This window comes from Panthera uncia (assembly GCF_023721935.1).
Source record: "Panthera uncia isolate 11264 chromosome A1 unlocalized genomic scaffold, Puncia_PCG_1.0 HiC_scaffold_17, whole genome shotgun sequence".
Taxonomy (NCBI): domain Eukaryota; kingdom Metazoa; phylum Chordata; class Mammalia; order Carnivora; family Felidae; genus Panthera; species Panthera uncia.
Genome location: NW_026057577.1, coordinates 144,269,875 through 144,293,650, shown reverse-complemented (window position 1 = coordinate 144,293,650; position 23,776 = coordinate 144,269,875). Strand labels below are relative to the sequence as shown.

The following is a 23,776-nucleotide window of genomic DNA, read 5'->3' as shown; positions in this document are numbered from 1 at the left end:
CTAATTCCTTCTTAAGTCTGTCCTGAAGGGCCTCCCTAGCATAGGGCCAGCTGCTGGGCTCAAGTAGTATGTTTTAATCAGCTGCATTAAGCTTTCCCATTTTCAGACATTCTAAAGTAGCTGATGAGACTCAAGGTGTCAGCTGTCCAGAGGTTCGACTTTGTGTCTGGGCAACAATCTGTGAAAGTATCCATAATGTGGGCATGTGCCTGATTCTAGTGAAAGCGTCGGGGAGCCCCTGTAAAATGTAAAAGAAAAAAAAATCTCTGAAATATAAGAAAAAACAAACCATGAGAAGAAATGCGGGACTTTTATTGCAATCGTTAATAATCTTGAGGTTAACAATTGAACTCATTGAGGAAAATATTTTGCGTTTAATGATTTAGAGCCCAGGGCTACATGCCAGAAATAGCTAAAAGTACACGAGAAAAAAATGCACCTTGGGAAACAGCTCGGCACCCTGGGGCCGCAAAACTAAAAAGTATCAAGGAAAAGGATGCGTCTTAATTTCTGTAGCAGATGGTACAATGGTCCGCCCAGGCCTGACCCAGCCCTGGGAGGTGGCTGCTTACTCACTGTGCTCTGCGACATATGCCCCCCACCAGCCAGCTCCCCCACCAACGCCCTCCCCCCCCTAGTCTGCAGCCCTGCAAGCCCCATGATACCAACATCTCCGCGGCTAAGAAATACTAGATGTGATGACAGGGCACCTTGAGGGTTATTCACTGGCCCTCAGCAAATCAGCGAGCAGAGAAAGCAAACCTGCCTTTAGAAGGTGAAGCAGCGCTGGGCTCCCCCCTCGGGGAAGGGCGAGGGGCGGGTCTGATGAGGTCTGATGAGGTCACGGTGCCCAGCTGGCAGGTGCGGCTTTGGTAAGGACATCGGGCGGCCGGCGGCGCTGGCCTCTGGCAAACACGGCCGTCGGCGGTGGCCGGTCAGGGCCCGGACGGCACAGCATCCGAGTGGACCGGCCCTTTGGCTTTTCGGAACAATAAAGCACTCGACCGCCGTGAGCCCAAGAGCCCTCCAGGGCCGCTCCGGGCAGGAAGGACGCGCTGCAAGAGTAGGACCGTCCGGCTCGCGCAGGTGAACGGGCCCGGCAAACCGCACGTGGGCAGAAGAAACTCAGGGCAGTGGGATTGACAGGTGTTTTCTAGCTCACGTGGAACACGGTGTTTCTACCTTCTTCTAGGCAGTTTCATCTGCTCTTTCCACAACGTTCTTGCTTTGGTGTTCCAGAACCAGCTTTACGTCTACTCCTCCCCCGGTCGGTGGTCACTTCTAGAACTCAAAAGCGGCTCTAGAGGGGATTACGAGAAACGCAGGTTTGCCTGATTGCCCCGCTGGAGGCGGTCTGGATCGGGGCCGTGCCGGGTTTGGGACGCACACGGAGATCTCATTCTGGAGCTGTTCCCTTTGCACAGACTGTCTACGATCTCCTTCTCCAGAAGGTGGCTCCTGGGATTCAAAAGCCATTTCAAAGACGGGAGCTTCTCTTTGGCTTTTCCCAGGAGTACCTGGTGTCCCCCTACAGCGACCCCCTGTCACACGGGAAGGAGAATTCAGTAACGCTGGTGCCACTCTCAAAAGCCTGCCTTGCCCTGCCTTTCTGAAACGCGCCCCTGTGATTCTGAAATGCGTCCCCTAGGTGTTAAGACGCATTGTCCTGTTACTAAAAAGCATGAAATGGTCCACTTTCCCTCCAGCCTTAATCTCGTCCTCCCAAATCTGCGCCCTCGACGACCGCTGACGTACAAGTAAAGCTGGGCTTTGAACACTTCACTTAGGTCTCGGCAAGTTCTGCTAAAGGCACGTACAGGGGCACGCTGACCCTCAAACGACATCAACCAGGACTCCCTGCAAATGAGGTTTGGGGTCAGATCCTTTCTAGTGTCAGACACGGAAATTTAAGGCAAAGGACGGGGGCGCTTCACTTTGTCTTAGATTTCCCAGGGGAGCAGCGGGTTGAAGAAAACGCCAATTGTCTCTGCCGGGGAAATACCAAAGGTCGGGATATCGAGGCACTGCTGGTGGGGGCGCTGGGGCCTCGCCGTTCACTTGCGAGGCTGCTGGATGTGCTGGGTTCTCGGGGAGGGGTGCTTGTCCATGGAGGCGTGGGGCTTCTGGTGAGCCACCTGGGCGGCCGCCGGCGGGAAGTCTTTGTCGCCCTGTCGGGAGACAGAATGCACCAGCTCACCAACACCGAACAGCGGGGTAACGCAAGACCAAAGCCCCCGACCCCGCGTCCTCTGGCTTCCCCGTAGGGTGGGCAGTGGGCTGGGGAGCCTGCTGGCAGGTAGAAGGCTGTCTCCTGGGACCGTGGGGGTCCTGAAGCTGTCTGGGGTGCTGAGGGGGGCACCCAGAGAGTGATAATGCTGTCTGCCCCCCTTGCCATGAGCTCAGGTCTCCATACGAGTCGCTCAGGACTAAGCCGGTATTGGGTGGCTTTCTTCTGCGAGAACTGTGACCTCTACATCCAGGGACAAAACAGAACCAAATCCAGTGTCCTAATTCTGATCTGCTGCCATGGCCGAGTCAGGGCACTTGTTGGGAAGGAGACACAGCCAGGGCAGGGCTGAAAGCCATGAGATGAAGCCAGATCCAACCTGCTGAGTCTCACAGAAGGCACCCGGCTGTTTGTCGGGGAGGAAATGCCTTCTTGAGACAACAGTGCATGTGTGATGGTGGCTGGGGCCCAGACCACGGCAAGCAGGCTGGAGCCCTGATGTGCAGGGGCTGAGCTGTCACCATGGGTGACTCTGGCCTTGTGTCAGCATTTAATTTTCTTTTGTGTATTTGAGGAGCCACCTGTGTGTCCCCCGGGGTCCTGGGGCTCCGTGGTGAGCTGTGTCCAGCAAGAGCATTTTCTTAAGTCCTCACGTGCTAAGGGCTTGGATGTGCTGTGAGCCACAGGGCTGTGGTTGGCACTGCTGTGCCCTCCCTCAAAGGAGAGTGTGCTGCTGAGTCATTAAAGGAAAATGTTGGGGGGCACTTGGGTGGCTCAGTCGGTTAAGCACCCGATTCGGCCCAGGTCTCCATCTCGCGGTTCGCGGGTTCGAGCCCCGTGTCGGGCTCTGTGCTGACGGCTCAGAGCCTGCAGCCTGCTTCGGATTCTGTCTCTGTCTCTCTCTGCCCCTCCACTGCTCACACACACTCTCTCTCTCTCTCTCAAAAAATAAACATTAAAACACATTTTTTTTTTTAAAGTTGGGTTTCACCAGAAGTGGGGCTCTTGAAAAGTAAAGGGTGCGACAAAACCCCCGTGAGTTTAGTCTGGGGGCAGCAGACATTTGTGGTAACAGGCCAGACAGTAAATATTTCGGGCTTCGTGGCTCAGCTGCCACTGTAGCAGGAAAGCAGTGTGGACACGCATGAATGGGTGTGGCCGCGAGCGGCTAAAACCGCATCCACGGACACCGGGATGTGAATTTCATGTCATTTTCATGTGTCACAACAGCTAACTCTTATTTCGATTCTTATTAAGTCTTGTTTCGCTGGGGAGCAGCCGACCCTGGTTGAGTCGAAAGAGAAGGGGAGCACGAGGAAGGCGGGGGGCAGGCAGCTCCGGCTCCTCTGTGTGAGCCCTGCTGGCAGTGCTCGCCACACAGTGCTCGCCGTGGAAGCGCTCCACGGACACGACACAGCCTCTGGACCAGGGGCCTCTGGGCCCCGACAGATGAACGAATGGGGTCTAACAAAGACAGGAGGAGTCCCACAGCGCACCGGGGGTTTGGCGGAAAGGCTCTTACCCGGGCGATCACACCGGAGATGAACACAGTTGGTTTGGGCGGGCTGCAAGACAAGAAGGGAAAAGGTGATTTCAGGGAACAACTCACAGAAGTGGAGGGAGGCAGGCAGCGCGAACTGGAGGAGGTGGGTTTGGGGGAGTGTAACAGACGGTGACCCGGGAGGAGGGAGGAAGGGGCAGCCGACCTCCTCTAGTATCGCATCCCACCCCCCGCTGGCCATTGGGGTCCTTCTCCTGAGGCTGAGTTCGGGCAGGAGCGGGAGACCAGTAGGCAGCAGGTGAGTCCTGTGCTTTCTTTTGTTGTCGTTCGGGGGACTGTCCCCAAATTGAGGCTAGGGGCAAGCCCAGGTGTTTCTGTTCCAAGAGACGATGGACACAGGTGCTTCCCGAGGCAGGGAAGAAACAGGGTCGCCCTGGGCTGAACTCGGAGACCCCCACTAAGGAGGCATTCTTCCGGGGCCCTCGCAAGGTCCGCGGCTTCTTTCTGGCAGCTTCTAACGGGTGAGATCCCAGAGCCGATGCAAAAGCTCCTGGCCCCTAGGAGACCCAAGTATTAAAAATGCAGGGTCCTTGAGAAGCTATTGTCATTTCTTAACATCTCAAGTCATATTGAACCCGCCCACCTGTCAGCAAGACTGGGGAGGTGGGGGACAGTAACTGTGCATTGCGGAAACGCAGACAAGTTCAAACGTGCTGAAGTCAGTTGTCATTCTACCAAGTGGAAATGATCGCAGTTAATAGATGGATATCCATCCTGTCTTTCTTTCTGTGGACAGACACACTTGTTTTCATATTAAACTTCCTACAAAAGAGTCAGGTTGTTTTCTGTATTTGGGATACGCCGAGCACACTTTCACGTTAGCATACACTCTCCTGTGCATTTTCAAAAGTGGCTGCACGTGCCATCATTTAAAAACATGAGAACACAGTTCCAGGGAGTATACAGCTGCACGCCCCCTGAATGCCTCCACCAGAGGTGAGGGGACCGGGGAGCAGGAGGTGAATACAACGCCAGCCTGGCAGGGAGAGGGTAACTAACGGGGGGTGCGGGCGGCTCCGGTGGGTGGACAGCCTTGCTGGGCAGACAGAGGGGGGTCCATCCCGTGAGCTGCCCAGCTCGCCTCCCACCTGCTCTGCCGGGCATCCTGGGAAGGAAACCACTTGTCTTAGCTTTGTTTTGCCGCAGGCAAAAGTCCCAGTATTCGGTAAGTCCACTGTTTACATCCCTAACAGTTGAGCTAAAATACCCCAAATTTCCCCAAGTGATTTCTGTCACTTCATGAGACTAAGAAACTTCAAGTCTTACTAAGCAGCACAGAAACGTCCCCTACGTGACTGGTTTTATTTCGCTTTTGTTGTGTGCTTAAATGGGTTGGATTTTTTTTTTTTTCTTTTATTACACATACGATTTGGCTACAGGATCAATAGCCAACCAGAGATGAATGAGTTCAACGCAAGTGTGAGTCCCCCATGTAGTGTATTTGGATTCTAACATTTCATAAATGTTTTAGAAAGGAATATGGTCCTGGCACCATAAAACTTTCTTACATTTTGAATGTTCCTTTAAAAATCTAGGAAGAGGGGCACCCGGGTGGCTCAGTCGTCGGCTCAGGTCATGATCTTGTGAGTTCAAGCCCCGAGTCGGCCTCTGTGCTGACAGCTCAGAGCCTGGAGCCTGCTTTGGGTGCTGTGTCTCCCTCTCTCTCTGCCCCTCCCCTGCTTGTGTTCTGTCTCTCTCTCGAAAATAAGATTAAATAAACCTTAAAAAAATTAAAAACAGATAAAAAATAAAAATCTGGGAAGAGCCTAAAGTAGGGACGGTTCCATTTCGTCAACTAATCACACGGCATCACCTTCCAGGGAGGCATCGCCATTGTTTTGTACCAAGAGTGTATGATTGCTTGAATCATCTCCACTTTTTTTGGTTTTGTAACCTCAGCCAAGGCTCTTACAGGCAGTAGAGACAGCTCCCTCCCCTCAGCAAGAACTGGGTGAGAAAGTCACCCACAGAGAGTGAATCTAGTCAGAGTAAATACACAGTAGAGTGGCTTCCCTGGTCCAAAGTGAGCCCCAAAAGGTGGCTGAGGAAGCGTGAGCCATTATCTATATAGAACACGTATGCCTGGGTGTCCGGCTGGCTCCGTCGGTTAAGTGTCCAATTTCAGCTCAGGTCATGACCTTGCAGTTTTTGCGTTCGAGCCCCACATCGGGCTCTCTGCTGGCAGTACAGAGCCTGCTTCAGATCCTCTGTCCCCCTGTCTCTCTGCCCCTCCCCTGCTCGTGCTCTCTCTCTCTCTCTCTCTCAAAAATAAGTATAAAAAAAAGCCCACATATGTTCTCTCTCTCTCTCTCCCTGTCTCTTTCTATACGTGTATGTATACATTCGTTATTGAAAAACGGACAAAAGCAGACAAGACAAAAAGTTAAAATCACGTGTAATTCTAACTGACTGTGTGTATAAAACACACAGATGCACATTTACGCCCAGAGCCAGACTATAAGGAAACTGCAGCCACATCAGCAGGTTACGCTCCTGGGGGAGTAGCACCTGGTTCTGGAGAAAGGGGGTGGCCCGTCGCAGGCAGAGTGCCAGCCTGCAGTGGGTCCCACGTCCTGAACCCCTGGAACGCCCGGCCCCCTCCGGACGGCAGTCCCTGCCCGTGGCTCCTGGGATCTGGTCATCGGCGCCCGCTCCCCTGTGTGCGTGGAGGAAGGGTCTCCAGACCCTAGGAGCCCCATCACGGGGTCCTACGCTTCCACCCGATGGCTCCCTGACCCTCCTCCGAAGTGCCCTTCAAAGTCTGGGTATTTCCATGCAAGTCGGTCCCTGTGAGTCTCCCACATTAAACACGAGGGTGGGTTCCAGTCCTTGCCTTGAGAACGTCTCGGGACATGTGTGTCAATGATCCTAAGAGGTCACTAATGGCCCTGGTCCAGCCCCAGCATCAGAAAATGCACATGGAGGGAGGGAGCGGCCGTGCCTGGAATCTTGACTCCCACAGGCTCCCCTCCAGGTGAGTCTCTCAAAGAGACCTCCCCTCACGACAGTAGAGCTTCCAGAGCGACTCTGGGGACTAACAGAGACCCCGAAATAAGAGTGCCCCCAGCCCGGCTCACTCCCTAGGGGGTGTGCAGGGGCTGTGGGCACAGAACCTGAGGATGGTGTGCAAAATGGCGCTCCCCTCGCCGACCCCCGTCTTCCGGAGGCACCTGCGCCTTGACGAGTCCTTACTTAAGCTGTTGGGCTTTAATGGCTTGTTGGATTCGGCTCATAAAGGGAAAGTGTGTCCGTGAAAAGCAAGCTGGACTCAGAGGAAAGAAATACGCTCTGAGAACAGTCCGGGCGATGGGTGGGAAGACAGCCGGGTGCTGGTGGCTCTGTACACCAGACTTTTAAGAAATTTTTTAATATTTATTTACTTTTGAGAGACAGACAGATTGGAGTGGGGGAGGGGCAGACAGAGAGGGAGACACAGAATCCGAAGCAGGCTCCAGGCTCCGAGCTGTCTGCACAGAGCTGGATGTGGGGCTCGAACCCACGGACCATGAGACAACCACCTGAGCCAAAGCTGGACACCCAACCGACTGGGCCACCCAGGTGTCCTAAGCCACCCAGCTGTCTTAGGGCATGTATATTCTGTACAAAATGGCTCTTTAGGGTTGCAATGGAGGGAGGGGAGTTTCTGAAACATTCTGCTGAAATTCAGGAACCACTTTCTGGTTAGGGGTGAGAAGAGGGAGCAGGTGACGAGCGCATATACCCCATGGCCCCTTTGGAAAGGAATCCGGAAACGGTGGGCAACCCAAATTGCAGAAGTAAACATTAACATTCCATATTAATAGAAATATTAAAATGTAAGTAAATACTAAAAAATTCAAAACTCAAATATCCTCTTTTCCAGCCTTTGGTTTTTGGTGTTGTCTTAAGAAGTACATGGCACTGATCGTGCCTACGCGTATCACAGGCTTCTTGCCGGGCATACCGGCGGGCACGGGCCCACGGGGTTGCCGAGAGAGCTGTGCAGGGGTGAGGGGGTGTGGCCCAGGGAGCCACTGAGGCCACACCACTCCTACGTCTTGGCCACGGCAGGCCCCATTCCTTCCGCCAGGTGCGGGGCTTGTGACCCCCTGTTCAAAGGGACAGGAAGTCGCCCTCTGCGCACCCAGAGGGCCGATCTGGGCAGAGGAGCAGGGGCGCCAAGCTGGCTTCGGTCTGAGCAGACTCTGGGGCGCAGCCAAAACCAGGCATATTCCATCCAGTTAAGCCGGCTCGGAAGCGGCGGTGAAGACCTCAGACTTCATCCGGCTTCCCTGTGCTCCCGTGTCTCCATCTGTCGGTGCTGGTAAGAAATACAGCACCGGAGGCCACAAGGGGAAAAGCCCTGCAGATTTTCAGGTAGGTTTTTTCCATGTTTTTTATTTATTTTTGAGAGAGAGTGTGAGTGGAGGAGGGGCACAGAGAGCGGGACAGAGAATCATCCCAAGCAGGATCCACTCCGGCAGCACGGAGCCCGGTGCGGGGCTCGAACCCACCAACGGTGAGCTTTCAGGACCCGGGCCAAAATCAAGAGTCAGACGCTTAACCGACCGAGCCAACCAGGCGCCCCTGCACTGTTTTAAGTTTTAACACATTCAAGAAATGTGCTGTACGCGCACACTCTTACCTAGCCTGCAGGGGAGACCCGGGCCCGGGCTGGCTCTCGTCAGCGGCAGGTAAACGATGCTCCCGAAGACGGTGTGCACTCTCCCCTCCCCGCCCGGTCTGCTTTAAAATCCCAGCTAGCTCAGCAATTAATTTATTCACCGTTGTCGCCGCTGTAAATCGTACAGCTGTACAACTGAGTGGCAATACATTCACGATGTCACGCAGCCACCTCCACAGTCACCACCCGTTTGCAGGGCTCTTGGCATCCTTAGGAGACACTAGTAACCAGCAACCCTCAACCCCCTCCCCACCCCCTGCCCACCCTCCTCCCCCAACCCCCTCCTCCGGTCCCCTCCCCAGCCTCTTCCCCCAAGCCCCTCTTCCAGCCCCGTCCCCACCTCCTCCCCAGCCCCCTCCCCAGCCCCCTCCCCAGCCTCCTCCCCAGCCTCCTCTCCCAGCCCCCTTCCTCATCCCCTGCAACTGCTGTTCTACTTTGTGTCCTAAGAACTCAACCTACTCTGGGCACCTCATATGAGTGGCATCACACAATATTTGTCCTTTTATGCCTGGCTTATTTCACTTAGCATAAGCTCACCCAGGTTGTAGCACATAGCAGAATTTGCTTTTTTTTTTTTTTTTTTAAGTTTATATTTATTTTGAAAGAGAGAGGGAGCGTGGGAAGGGCAGAGAGAGAGAGAGAGGGAGGGAGAATCTCAAGCAGGCTCCACACCGTCAGCTCAGAGCCTGATGCAGGGCTTGAACTCACTAACCGTGAGATCATGACCTGAGCCGAAACCAAGAGTCAGATGCTTCACCACCGACCGAACCACCCAAGTGCCCCAGAACTGCTTTCGTTTTGAGGCTGAATTATATGCCATTATATGGGTAGGTCATGTTCTGTTTTTCCATTCATTGCTGATGGACATTTGACTTGTTTCCACCTTTTCGGCTCTTGTGATTAATGATGCTATGAACGCCGGTCTAATAGGATCTGTTGGAGTCCCCGCTTTCAAATCTTTCGTGTACACGCTCAGAAGCGGAACTTCCGGGTCATACGGTAATTCGTGGTCGGCTCTGAGGAACCGCCAAGCTGTTTGCCATGGACGTTCCACCGCTGAGGTTCTCCCCAGCAACGCACAAGGTTCCAGTTTCTGCACATCACCAATACTGGTTCTACTCTGGGGTTTTTTGATAGTAGCCATCCTAATGTGTGAAAAGTGGTGTCTTGTTTAGACTTAGCAACTAATTTTTTTTTCAAATTTTCATTTAAATTCTAGTTGGTTAACATACAGTGCAATATTGGTTTCAGGAGTGGAAGCCAGTGACTCATCACTTACATACGACACCCAGTGCTCATCCCAGAAAGTGCCCTCCTTAATGTCCATCACCCATGTAGGCCATCCCCCCCCACCTCCCCTCTCCCCGGCCAGCAACCCTCAGTTTGTTCTCTGCATTTAAGAATCTCTTGTGGTTTCTCTCTTTTTTCTTCCCTCTCCCATATGTTTGTCTGTTTTGTTTCTTAAATTCCACCTATGAACGACATCATAAGGTAATTTGTCTTCCTCTGATGTATTTCGCTTAGCATGATACACTCTAGTTCCATCTACGTGGTTGCAAATGGCAAGATTTCATTCTTTTTGACGGCCGAGTAGTATTCCCCCCACGTATACATATACGCACCACACCTTTATCATCCATCAGTCGATGGACACTGGGTTCTCTCCAGAGTTTGGATATTGTCGATAGTGCTGCTATAAATACTGGGGTGCACGTGCCCCTTCAAATCTGTATTTTAGACTTAGCAGACCAATGTAAGAATATGCTTTCCGGCAGCACAGAATACTACATATCCATGTGTATCGATCAGTCGTTCAAGGTCTTTATGACACAAAACGCCCCCCGGAAATCTTCTTCCCTTCTCTGATACTAAAAAGGCTATAATCACCTGTAAGGACATACGGCAGCTGCCTGTGACAAGATGACCGAAGGCTGACCTCTCCCATGCTACCTAACGGTGACATCTAGTTCCACGTGGCTCCTCTTCTGGCACAGACTGTGTTGTGGATTTTCATCAGGGTTGGCCAAAGGGCCCCCTGGCTCTTTGTCTTTTTCCACCTACAATTAATAGAATCTCAAAACTGGTAAACGATTGTTCGTTACATTTGTCTAGTAGAAACACTTTCTAAGCTCCTTGAGATGTGGTAGCTTAAACGAAAATTCACCAACGAGAAACCCCGGTAAGAGTCTGCTTACAAAGCTGTGTTCGCAAAAACACACATATTTTAAATTCCATTAGGGCTCCATGCACAGCATAACGTACATTTCCAAGATTCTATAAACTGTGATCGCGGCTTTGAGGATTTATTTAATCTGATGAGAATCATTCCAACAGATGTTGTTTTGAAGATGAACATTACTTTCTCTCAGGAAACAGAGACAGTGAAAAATATTGTTCCTGCCCTCCCCACATCCTCGGGCTTTTCCAGTTTTTAAAAACCACACTTATCTAAACTTAAAGGAATTGCAACCGAGGCGGAATTAGCAGGGATTAGCGCCCCAGAAACGGTTTCTTATGTATTGGCAGAAAACTCCAAAACTTCCTCATACCTGCCCTAAGCAGCTGCCAAATATGCACAGAGGTTTCCAAGGCTCACCTGTTCAGGACCACATCACAGTCTCGACAGGGTCCTCTGTCCTGAACTACAGATCTCATTATTTATTTCCTAAGTTTCCTTGATGAACAAGCTCCATGCTTCCTTGGCATCCCAGACAGGGGACGAGATGCCAGGAATGCGTGGTGGACGAGCGTCCCCGTGGAAGGCGGACCGCCCTCAGGACTGGGTTTTCTGGTCTCGTCTTTAAATAAAAGTCCCCAGGGGTGAGAAAACCATTCATGGTTTCAAAACTCTGCTAAAAATCTAAAACAGCAATTATTGAAATAAATGGCCACATATTTAATTTAACGCAACACATCCAAATGACAGTCCAACATGGGATCCACAGAAAAAGCGTCAAGATCACTTTACATTCTTTTTGTGTGTCTTAAGACCTCACGACCTAGACTGTCAGTACAGGCCTCGGGAGACGTGACGTTTTCTGTCCACTCTGCCAGGAGAGACTCAGCCGCCCTGGACATTAGGGCCGGGAAGGAGGTGACCTGATCCAGCTTTCCTCCCCGTGGACGGCCGCCCTGGCCCGCGCCCTCGCGTCTCTGCACACGTGAGCCTGTGTGCCCTCGGGGAGGCCTCTGCACCATCTGGGGCTCCATCCCACGACCAAGGCCTCTTCTGCGGGACAGGCCTTCGATGTTTGAGGAGGGCTTCCACAAGCCTCGGGGACACCCCCTTCCCAGGCTAAAGGACAGGACTGTAAATTCCTTCACTGTCTGGGGCCCTCCCCCACAACTTCCATTCCAGTGTGGTCTCTTGACCTTTGCCCTGAACCACACCGACACTCCAGATGCACCCCAGCAGCCCAGGCCTCTGCAGGATGCCTACCGGGTCCAGGAACGTTGATGCTCCTCTTCCTCAAAGCTACGGAGAGCAGCGCAGCCCGGGGAAATGATTCTGGGCTCCCTGGCAAGGACCAAAACGCTAAGCTTCCCAGGACTGCTATCGGTAGGCAACATGGTGGGCGTGATTTGTATCCACTGCTCTGCAGCAACCCTGCTTTCCTAGCTGCTTACATGGGGTCCTTCCTCCTCCTCCTCCCTTTAATTCCGGGGAGCATCTGTTCTAGGTTTCTGTGAACAGCTGGTGATGTTCTATGCCTACATGAGCGTTTGGTCTATGCCTCCCCAAGTGTGCTGGCAGAGATTAGGGTAGCTTGGTTGCTGTGTAGGAGCATTTTGGGATGGGGACACACACACACACACACACACACACACACACACAGTGATCAGTAGGACTGGGAATCCAGTCAAGTCACCCATCCCACTGCAAGTAGTCAAAATGGCGGCAAAGGCATTGCTGGAGAGTTCTATTTAACAGAATTATTTTCATGTTAGTGCTTTCGGTCTGGGTTCAAGGAAGGCCACTGTTATCCTCTGCAAGTATTTTCTCCTCTTCACGTAAATGCACTCTGAAAATATCAGAGGGAGATGTTTGTATACAGATGGGGTCATAAAAGCCTGTAGCGCGTTGTTTCTTAATTTTTCTAAGGGATGAGAATGATCTCAGATGATGATAGCTACTATTTATTGACCACTTACCACGGGCCAGGCACTGAGTTAAGTGCTTTACGTAGAATTACTGTATCTAACCCCCTCAAACTTGTGAGGCAGGAACTACCATGTCCATTTTACAGATGAAGGAATGACAAATTAGAGAGGTTAAGTAATTTGTCTGAAGGCTGCATGGCCAAGGACCGTGATGACGCGTGACGGGTTTTGTGACAGAAAAGACTTGGTAGAAAGTGATCTGAAATGCTCACGACTGAGGCCACCAGCCTCTCCTCCACCCACAGCTCCTGGTCCCAGAACAGGAGACAAGGATGGAAGGAAGACTGGCCGGGACGCTGGCAGGGGTCAGTGGTAACCCAGCACCATCCAGAAAAGGCTGTATCAGGACCCAGGAGCGAGTCATCGTGTGATACTCCTTCCTGGTAAGAAAACAAGTGTGCGCCCAGAAGGGGATTTTCCCTAAAAATCTCCCGAACAGTCAGAGTTGTCTGGTGAGTCAGGGAGCAGTGCTTACATGAACACTCAGGCCCAGAAGGCTGTGTCAGAGTTTTGATTTCACTTTCCAATAAGCAGCTAACAGTTCTGTGAGAAGAGGCCTCCCCCCGAGGACACACGACAGAAGCCACCACCCCCCCCCCCCAATTTAATCTGCGGGCTGCTCACAAGAGGCACCATGCTGCTCCCAGACCACAGAGACTTTCCGGGGTGCTGTGTGTGGTCAAAAGGGGAGGAAGAGGCAGGACCCGCCCAAATGCAGCCCCACAAATGGAAACACAGTGCACCCGACCACAGATGACTGTGAGGGCTCCTCTGTGGCCCCAGGCGCTGCCATATCTCTCACACGCCTCAGCCTCGGCCACAGTGACTGAGCCCCCTGGGGCCACAAAGCAGGGCTTTCCCCTCAGGGGGTGACCCAGCTCCAGAGGCCGGGTGCAGGCGCAGAAGCAGACATGGTGACCAGCTCTAGGACAGTGACGAACAGGGTGCTCTTCTTAGAGGAGGGGGGGGGGTCATCGCAGACCCCGACAAGGTGACATGTGAGCTGAGTCATGGGAAGGACACGACCTGTGTTCTCATGGAGTTTATGGAAAAGTATATCCCCACCTGGGGTGATATATATATTTCCCAGTAAATGGGAAACAAACCCTTCCTAGCCATTTTTTTTTCTTGACATATCTTTCTGGCTTGGCGTTAATTTATTTGGGTTATTAATTTTCTAGACACCAAAATAATAATTAGCATGGCTGGGGACCAGAAGGAAACAGCTTCCTTGACTGCATTTCTTTGTAATGTCATTCTTCAAAGACTGACAGTCAAGGTTGTCGGGCGGCCCACAGCACTCCCACAAGATGGCGCTGCTGGTCCTTTTGCTGGCTGTAGGGCCGCAAAGCTCCGGCGCGCTCCGCACAGAGGACAGCTGAAGGCTGGATGTCCCCGGCGGGCAGGGGCACCTCAGGACAGGCGTGTCCCCCGTCTAAGGAACAGATGATTGTCCGGGGAGTCTGTCTAAAGGGAAATAAAACACGACTCAAGGGCTTTAAATAAAATTCTAAATCTAAGGAGAAATAATCTGGAACCCAGTTCCTTCCGGATTTGGTATGTGGAGTTTGTAGATCTTTTTTAAAGGGCCCGAGCAAAGGTACTTTTCTGGGAGAGACTGTCTGAGCCTGTGTTCAAACCGGTCTCCTAACACCTTATTTTCAAGGAGACGACTGAGGCTCGGGGTCAGGAGTGGTGCCATGTCACCCCCTTGCTCACACCTACTGAGCATCTGACTTTGGGACAAATCCTTAGCCAGGCCTGATCCTCCTGAGTCCGTCCTAGAGACGCGTGGGGGTCCAGGTCTCTGAGGGCTTCTCAAACGACTTCTATCCAGATGACGTTCCACCCACAGATGCATGGCTCATTGTTGGCCCAGATGCCAGCACTTTAACCCCTGCTACTTAGAGAAGGCTGTCAGCCCAAGTCCTGAGTGTGCAGGATGAGTGTGGCGTAGACGTGAACGATGTGTTCTACAGACACTCAGGATCCATTGGGAAAGCTACTGATTGTTTCAACAGGACCTGGGAATCTTCATTTTCCCTCCAGACGCGTATTTCCAGAATCTACTCTAAGCTGAGTGCTCTGTCCATACAGAGATCCCATCGTGTGACTGATGGATTTCCCTTCTTCTCTTTGTCCTTCCCTCCTGTCCCTGTTCACTGGACACAGAGAAGGTCCACGCAGCAAGAATTCTCATTGTTAGCTCACATCTCATGGACTTAATGCACAGGGTCGTCCCGGCCAGAATGGGTTGACCACATTGGATGAGGGAAACCACGCTTCCGGGCGGGGTGTGGGTGGGCTGCAGGGTGCTAGGCACCTGCACGCTTTAGAAAATCCACCTCATTCGGCCACTGCCTCTGTAGAAAGTTCAGGAAAGATGCAGAAGCACAGAGGAAAGTGTGCAATGGAGCGTTTGAGGACCCTGGCTTTGGAGACAAACGGCTCTGGCTTCAAATCTCAGATCAGATGAGTAGCCTCTCTGGGCCTCAGGGTCCACTTGTGTAATGGGAACACCACCTCTTTCCCAGAATAGTTGACAGTTTAAATGGAATAATGTATACACTGGGCTTAGAATTATGTCTCCGCCAACAGAGTTACATTTAGTGGTAACAGATCCTGAATTAATTTCCAAAATAAAGACAGCCCACAAGGTGTTATTGTGTCTTCTAAACTGTAACTTAAAAATTCTTTTCCTTTCTTTCTCTCTCACTCCCTTCCTTCCTCTCTCCTCCCTCCCTCTCTCTTGACTACATAATTCCAGAGTTTCTTAGAGCTTCTTTGAAGAATGCCAGGGTTTCCATCTTGTTTTCTCACTCCTTGTTCTGAGCTCATACGGTCACACTGGGGTAGGAAGGGAGGGTTTTTACAGAGAGAAAAGGTCCCTTACTGCCAGATTCCTGTATTATTCAAAAGGCATAGGGGGGAAAAAAAAGACTGCCTCCTTTATGTTGCTAAAGGTTCCAGGGAAGATACCTTTTTAGGAAGAATGTAGATTATCATTAAAGACAAGGGCTAAGTTTAAAAAAGAAAAAAACAACAACAATCTGTGTGTTGTACCACATGGCAATGTAGGAGATGCTGGGAAAAAAGCTTGCCTGTTGGTTGAAGTTCCAAAGCTACACTGTTGGAAGATGTTTGCTGTAGGTGGGTGGCCCCTTGAGAAGCTAAATCGAGGAATATTTTGGTGATACTTGCAAAGGCTCCTCGGTTGCTGTTCATAAGTTCTTGTTCTGCAGTCCACTCACTCCTTACAACTGGGAAATGCTCTTTTCTCCGGCTTAGTTTGTATAATTATCAGACAATCTGTGTAACTATCATATTTACGCGTCAAATTTTTTAAACGGTACTTCATTTCCGTTAAGTAGCATTGACACTTAAAGCTATTCCATCTTTGATTCTGAGCACATCCATGTCTTGGGGTCAGACTCTTGAAGTTCAATTGCAGGGAATGCCGGTGAATAAATAGTTCGTGCTGAGTGGGTGGGTGCTAAAATCAAAGTATTTACTGTCTGTGTTCTGAAATCAGAGCCAGTCGGCTGTTCAAGGTCATGGGTCACGTTTACAATTATGTGATTTGGGGAGGAGGGTGTCCATAGTTCCAAGTATGTATTTTCTCTAGCTGTTACAGCTTTAAGTAGGAAAGTGATTGTGTAAGTAGGAAAAAATCTGCCAAGTGTTAACAGAATTCCCATTAGGATGATGAACACACTGACATTATATCAAATACAGACACCAAGAATCTCACGTGGTCTCGGTCCACTTCCAGCTCCAGGAGAACAGGTGGCTGGCCTGAAACGGGACCAGCCAGCGTGAAGATGTTTTTTCAGGAAAACCCGACAATAAAAAAGGAGAGATGCCAGATTTCACTTGCTCTCAGGAGACTTTCGGCCATGGGAGCTTTGCATCAAGCAAAAGTCAAAACATGGCCTGGGAGGACTGAACACGGCTTAGGTTAAAGTCAAGTACACGGGATGATGGACAAGAGCTTTCGGATTTCTCTGTTGCTGGATTCGCCTGTAATTATATCCTTAATCCACCCTCCAAAGTCCTGGCAGGGAGGGATTTGGTGAGCTGACAGCAGCAGCAGGAGCCCAGCCAGCCGGGCAGGACACGACACGCTGCTGCCTTCGAAGGTCCCCGGGTTGCAAATTCAGCTGCTTCCTGACTGAAAACACTAGCTCCTGGACCCTCCTCGGGTCACGCCGCACCCTCATGCTTTTTCAGCAATTAACAGAAATAGAGGAGCAAAGTCAAGCACCCAGAAATCGAAACCCACCTCTAACTCTGCTTACTTTTACAAACCAGTTAGTGAGTTACGAGGACTTGCATTCAGTCCAAGAGCCCCGCCCTCCCGCACCTGTTTAGAACAGAGGCTCCGGAATATCCAAATAGCGCGCGAGAATGACAGGGACAGGCCGTGGTGTGGACTAACGTCAAAGTCACTTACGCTGGTGAGAAAAGCACTCCGGGCACTAACGTCTTCCTTTGCTCCCTGACACTGAACGGTCCTGCTGCTCTGATCCCGGCGACCAGCTCACTCCCTGGGTAAATTAATATAGTCAGGACCCTAAAGTTTATTTGTGGTTTGTCTGTTGGTATCAGTTGTTTATTCATTCAACAGACACACGTCTAAAAGTACCAAGCACGCCTCAAAATCGGGCAGCGTTGGAGTTTCATCTGACGCACTTCCTACTTCTTGCTGTTCAGCAGCTCGAGGGACACCGGGCTCGCCCCCACTGCTCGTCACCGTTTCTTCTCCTCCACTAGCGAGTGTTTGGTGATCATCCGTTTTCTGGGACTCCGCAGTGGGGGCTGGGTGGAGGTGGAAGCCATCAGAGAGCTGGACCCAGGGGCCCCTCGAATGTCATCAAGAGGGGGACTCCTGTGAGGTTTCCCAGAAGCGGAAAACAGGTCATCGTGATTTTCCAGACACAGGTCATTCCTGTTTCAGTGTGGCCAGTCTCCGCAGCAACCATAAGAAAACCGAGCATATCCTTGTCTTCACCCACAGGAAGGACTTCCATGGGCCGATTCTCCGTCAAGGATGCAAAGTCCCCCAGGGCTGCTCCTGGGGACCCTGGGGAACTAGAGCATCTCCCTGCACTTGGTGAATAAGGACCTCAGGTGGAGGAGGAAAGAACAGAAGCACGGGGTAAAGCAAGCGTCTGACACATGGCGCCCTGGACCCCATGCCCGAGGCTCTTCTTACCACTTCCTCCTTCCAAGTGCTTCCTTTGGGCATCTGCTACCTTTCTTTCCATGGGGACAGCCAGAAACCTGCTTTTGCCACCAAAGAAGCATTCGACGTGCCTTGTATGAAAAAGTGAAGCAGATGACTGAATGGTGAGGCAGTTCCATGGCACTGAAAAGGAGAACAGGGCCGCCAGACAGAAAACAGGCATTGTGACAGCCAGGTGGCAGCACGCACTTGAGACTCAGTTTCCTCACCCGAAATAAGGAACTAATAACCCCTCCGGAGCTCAGGGGAATTTGGGGAAGATCAAGTGAGCTCCATGTGGTAAGGCACGCTGCACATACGAGCAGTGACTCAAGGAGAGAACCATTATTAGATTCGTGGGTAAACTGAAGATATATTGAGGCCACATTAGAGAGGGGAGGGAGGACAGGGTGATGGCTATCATATGCAGAGAAGTCAGAGCAGAGAAGCACATCCTTGTGCCTGGAGGACAGCTCCCGGCACCCTTAGGCAATGCTTGGGGGCCACGGTGCGGATGTTGCCAGGTGGGAAGAGGACTGAACCAGCAATGACCTGGAGGCCAAGGAGAGACTGTCCCGAGGCCACGGCCGTGAAAAGTGAGGCTCAGGCTGGGGGAGTGAGGGAAAGTGTAAGAACAGCAAGGTTATAGTTCAGAGTGTAAGAACTTTCACTCCTCTGAACTTCACAGCAGTGAATCACAATAAATGTAAATGAGCTAAAATGTGATGCAGACAAGGTTGGGACACCTGCTGGGCCTGCAGGAAGAGGCATTTGTTAGGGTTGGGAGAGGTGGACCTTTCAGTTGAAGAGTTGGTTCTGGCTGCGGAGCTCCACCCGACACAGCTGAGGTCTAGGACAGTGCAGATGCCAGTGGCATGGGGGGTCTGCACACGGGGATCTCTGCATGCCACCAACATGCCTGGGCCCCTGCATCGAATAAGCATTTTCTGGGAAACCACTGGTGCCAGCCACAGGGCTGGGTACTGAGGACACAAATGGGGCCTGCCCTCCTGGAGCCTAACTGCATGAGGGCCCCGGGCTCCCCAGGGTGGACTGGAACTCAACACAGACCTAACCTACTTGCCAGTGAACCCAGGGCCCTTGTTTCTCTAGGTCACATGCTCTAGATAAGATAACCCAATTTTGCTTTGCATTTTGTTAATCAAAACCAGAATACACTGCCTGACAAATGGGAGTCCTCATGTGGGCAGTGGGAGAGAATATTCTCTTCTAGAAACTCTGTGGGTCCTGGAGGAGGGGGTGTAAACCCCCGTGTTTGCACTGTTCCATAGCCTCAGGTAGGCATCTGATGATCAAGCTGTCACCTAGGAAACTAGAGGGACAGACCACAAGGAAAGGTGCTGCCCGGGAGGAACTGGGAAAGGTGAGGGGCAGGCCGCCTGTGGGGGCAAGGCAGGGACTGGGGCATCCACTCACTTTGAGGCTTTTCCTAAGGAAACAAAGGAGATACGTAAACAAAGCACCCAGATCAAAGTCATTTGCATCGATGCTGCCTGTTTCACAAAGGCAGCCGGAATGGGAGCATTTGCTTGGAGCACTGTCTTAAGGAACTAAGTTCTATCAGGTACAAAGGACCCTAAAGGGGAGCTCTTCTTAAGCTCAAGATGCAGTCTGTTGCTTTTCCTCGGCATTTGCCTCAAAAAAGTGCTGATCTGACTAGAAAGGAAAAGACAGCATCTTTATGGTGCAGTAACACGGCTGGGAGAGACTTAAACCACTCTCGGTGACATCCGTACAAACATTTTCTGCAATGCAGTCTTCAAAAATGATACAAAGGCAGATGGCATGTTTGTCTTCCTATATTTTCTAGGAAAAAGAAGCAGCTAAACCCTGCTGCGTCCTCCTTGACCGGTGGAGGGGACGCAGAATCAGCCTCAGTTGTCCCTGGGGTGGTCATGCGTCCCTGATTCCTGGGGCTGCTGGCCCGGCCTCGGTCCTGGCATAATTACTAGCCACACCACCTTTCACCCTCAAAACATACCGGTCTAAACATGTTGCAGGGTCACTCCAAGCCGAGATGCAGAATTCTAGAATGAACCTTAACATTCCCGGGGCTTTTAGGAGTTTCGTTGTGCATGGAAGAAATGCTAATGTCCCCTCTGGTCTATTAACACTGAGTCAGCTGGGAAACACCTGGTCGAAGGCCAGCTAACGTGTTATCTTTCCAATGCCTTCCCCGATCTGCCGGCCTGTGTGGATTCTTTCCCAGCTGTGTTCCCGCAAAAACTTCCCACTTATCCGTGCAGCATAGACTTTTGCACACCGAATTCCCCTTGAAGGTCAAGGACGGTGGTGGCATCTGTTGTTCCGAAGCACTGTAGCGTCTGGTGTAGACAGAGCTTCAACAAATGCGGCCAATGCCACGTGAGCACGGCTGGCCCAGGCTGCAGCAGAGGCGGGATCGAATTACCCCAGGGGATTAATTGGGGATGTTTGTTGCCCACGTCTCGGAAATGCACGCGACTCCTTGTGTATGGAGGGCCTCAGAGGTTTGCAAGGGAGCCATCAGAGAGATCAGGTGGATTTATTTTTGTTACCTACCGACCAGCTGGTGATGGGGAGGGAACCTGGGGTCCTTGAATTAGTAAACGGCTTGAATTAGTGAGAAAGGGCTGAGGCTAAGAGGCCCTTCTTCAGATCACCTCACGTCAAGCTTCCATCGGTCAGATCTTGAAGGACATGGGTGCTAGGGGCAGAAAAAGGAGAAGGAAGGGTACATCCTTCTTCAAACCATTCTCAAGAGTCTGAATTAAGACATTTAACAGGAAAAACCCCATCATCTTTCTATATGGCAATTCCTGGCAGGTGCCAACAAGGGCTGGATTTCTTAGCAGGACTCTTCCCGTATTTCCCTAAAAATCTAGAATGGGTCAAAAAGTACAGGTAGCCAGACTGAGGTCCCGGCTCAAAGGCAGCCAACTTTGCAAAGAAACCGGCGTCTTTTTTTATGAAGTGCGACTTCACCCATGACAAAAGTCCAGTTCCATGCACAAGGGACTTGTAACGTCCAAACCATCTTCTCAGGAGCCTGGAGAAGATCAAAATGTGCAGCCTCCGTCACCACCCGTCCCCTCAACGCGGACAGTCTTACAGGCTTTGCCTCTTCAGCTGGATTCTCAAATGCCCGAAGGACCCAGGTCTTCATTTGGAAACTTCTTCCCTACCTATGGCCATCTCCTAACGATGGTTGCTCATCTCAAGTACATGATAGGACACACGGCCGGCTGCTGTGGACTCGACTCCCTGTTGTCGCCAAGCACTGAAGAACATGAGTGAGGTCCAGTGCCAAGCCAGAGCGGTCACTTATGTGGACACAGAGAGGCTTTTTCCCCCCAGAAACAGCATTAATGATGCCGAGGTCCCCATAGTGTCTCACAATCCACGGAACCCAAGGGCAGGACATGAAATGCCAGTGAGGGGAGTCTCGGGACTGAGACTGGCTGGCTGGTTTCTGCAGCCCCCGGGTGCGGGCAAACGCCTGACTCCACGTGGACAGGTCGCTTTGCTGTGTCAGGTACTCTATGCTCAGGAGCAGTTGTGTGGGATTCTGTGTTAGCATTCTGGAAGCATGGCCGAGGGAGGAGCCCGAGACGTTAGCTCTAAAAGGCCTCTTTTCCCTAACAATTAAAAGAAATATACGAAAGGATCCATAAGGGATGAGTAAGTTATTAAACTATTAAGAAGTGGCTATAAATGTGCAGTGTTGATTCAGTAATTTACAGCAGACCGGTGCAAGAAGCTTATTTCTAAGGCTCACGAAACGCTGCTGGCTTCTGGCGGTAGCTGGCTTCCTGGGGTGTGAGCCAACTGCTTCTTTACTGAACAGCCTGGGCGAGGGGGTATCAGGGAGCCTTCTCCCTGGCGGCCTCCCAAAGGGCCCTGATGGAGGGAGAGAGCGGGTCCGTGGTGGGACTGTGCCTTCACCTCCCCCAACCCGGTCCAGAGCCTGGCACCCCCGCCTTGTCTGTGGCCTCAAGAGGGAAGCAACGGGAGGGGGCGGGGAGGCGTCTCGCCAGGTGCCACGACAGTGCTGAGCGTTCTTCACGGGGCGGCAGCCCATTACCTTGATCCACAACAGCGTGGCCTGCTCCTCAAACCCTCTGCCGGCGTGGGTGCCATTCGCTTCACCGGTGCCTCAGTTTCCATTATAGCCCCTGACCTCCTACCTGGAACCCGCGGGGCCAGACAGGTTTCAAACTTCAGATTTTTTTTTTCAAAATGTTTAAAGACAACATGTTACATCAATCATGTATGATGAACACCCCCACAGGCGTCCTGGGGCAACACCCCATCCTTAAACTCATTAATATCTTCTACAGCAAAACGTATGGATATTGCACCAAGTATGGAAATTAGCCGGGAAAGGACCATAAGCAGCCTCACACCAGTTCAGTTTTTGCCACCGTGTGAGTTTCAGCACGAAGACGTAAAACCTTCGCAGTTTCCCGAGGCCTCCGGACTGAGCATTCTGCTTGTCCTGGGGACATGTGGGCACTTTCCGATTACACCTTCCTAAGCAGCTCTGGCTACCACTCCCTCCAGCACCAACAGACAGAACTGGATTTGGAAGACACAGGAGGGCATAGCCGTCAAGGGGGAAAGAGCAGCCTCGGCTTCACTCACTCTGGGATTACCCGGAGGAGGCTGTGGTCGGGTCTATGCATGTATCTATCCAGAGTCAGCACGGTTCACGCATGCAAGCAAAACCTTTGGCAAGGCAGAAGAAAACCGATGCAGCCAGAATTTCTCCCCAGTGGTCAGCTCCACCACGGCCTCTCCTGGCGGAGACGACGGACGGCACACGAACACCCCGTCTTACCTCTGCAGGCCTTTGGCTGATCTCCGGAGCCTGTCTGCCCAGGTTCCAGGGCCCTCTGCTGCGAGGTGTGCAGGGTGGGGGGCACACGGGTAGCCCTGGCCTCCTTTTATACAAGGAAGCAGCTGACTGGGAGAGGTGGCCACGTCCCCCGTGGCCTGGGGGCTGGGAGGAGGCGGGGCTGGGACAAGAACCCGGGTCCTCAGATTCTCCGGCAAACTGCTCTCCTGCCACCCGCCACACGCACTGTGGCCCCACATCTGTTCAGCCCATCTCCAGTCTTGCAATGTGATTTGCGTGACCTTGGTCAACTGAGTCTTTGGCAACACCGCTCCTCCTGTATCCCCTTCGTGGGTCAGGCACGAGGACCCGGAGCCAACTAAGGAAACCAGATTAACTTCACTGAACCCATGTTTCCCAAATGCATTTGAATCTGGAACGCTTTGGGGCAGAAGTCCCCGTCAGCATCGACACACTTTGGGACGCTGATTAAAGGCAAGTTCGACGGTTGAATTTATGCTTTTACGTAGAGTTGACAGCAGCGTATCCATCTGGAAAGCGCTTTACCTCAAAGGCTGAAAGAGAACCCACCATGATTATCAGGAGACCCTGTCTAAGCGTCCATTTCTCCACCCTCCTTGTCTTCCTCCTCCACCACCACCGCGGGGCCCCCTCCCGCCACGCACTGTGCCGTCGCCGGACGGACGGACGAGCCTGAGAATGTTCTACTGCTGTGTGTCTGGCTCTGATGCCCAGCGCCTAGTCTTTGTGGTGGAACAGGAGCAGCCCCTCCAGGCCGGACGCCCCCCTCAGGGCAGGCACTGTCTGCAAATCCTGCTGGGTAACAGGAAGCAGGGGAACTCAACTTTGGTCTAAGACACTGTCTGCTCTCCTCCAATTTTCCTTTCCAACTCAGTACAACCTTTTACGAGCGAGGTGGTGGGAGGGCAGGTTTAAAAGTAAGGTCAAGTCATGCCTTTGCACGCTGCTTTTCTTCTGGAATTATTGAACGTATGTATGTGTTGGGAAATTCTAAATCCTTGGTCAGGTGGGAGAGCGGCACCAAGGTCGAAGATCAGTTTCACGAGCCGTAACAAAGTGAC

General features: G+C 51.9%; 1 protein-coding gene across 2 annotated transcripts in view; it reads right to left on the bottom strand.

Annotated features, from left to right (window-relative positions):
* Window positions 1–291: 291 nt before the first annotated feature.
* DAP (death associated protein) overlaps window positions 292–23,776 on the bottom strand; it is a 63,502-nt gene continuing 40,017 nt past the window's right edge. The window contains exons 3-4 of one of the 2 annotated variants that reach the window (XM_049648274.1): window positions 3,750–3,792; window positions 292–2,168 (exon numbers count right to left, since the gene is read on the bottom strand). In XM_049648274.1, coding sequence (XP_049504231.1) covers window positions 2,055–2,168; window positions 3,750–3,792 — 157 coding nt within the window. In that variant the 3' untranslated portion in view covers window positions 292–2,054. Of the gene's footprint in view, window positions 2,169–3,398; window positions 3,793–23,776 lie in introns of those variants that run through there. The other variant, XM_049648273.1, reaches the window with a different exon arrangement.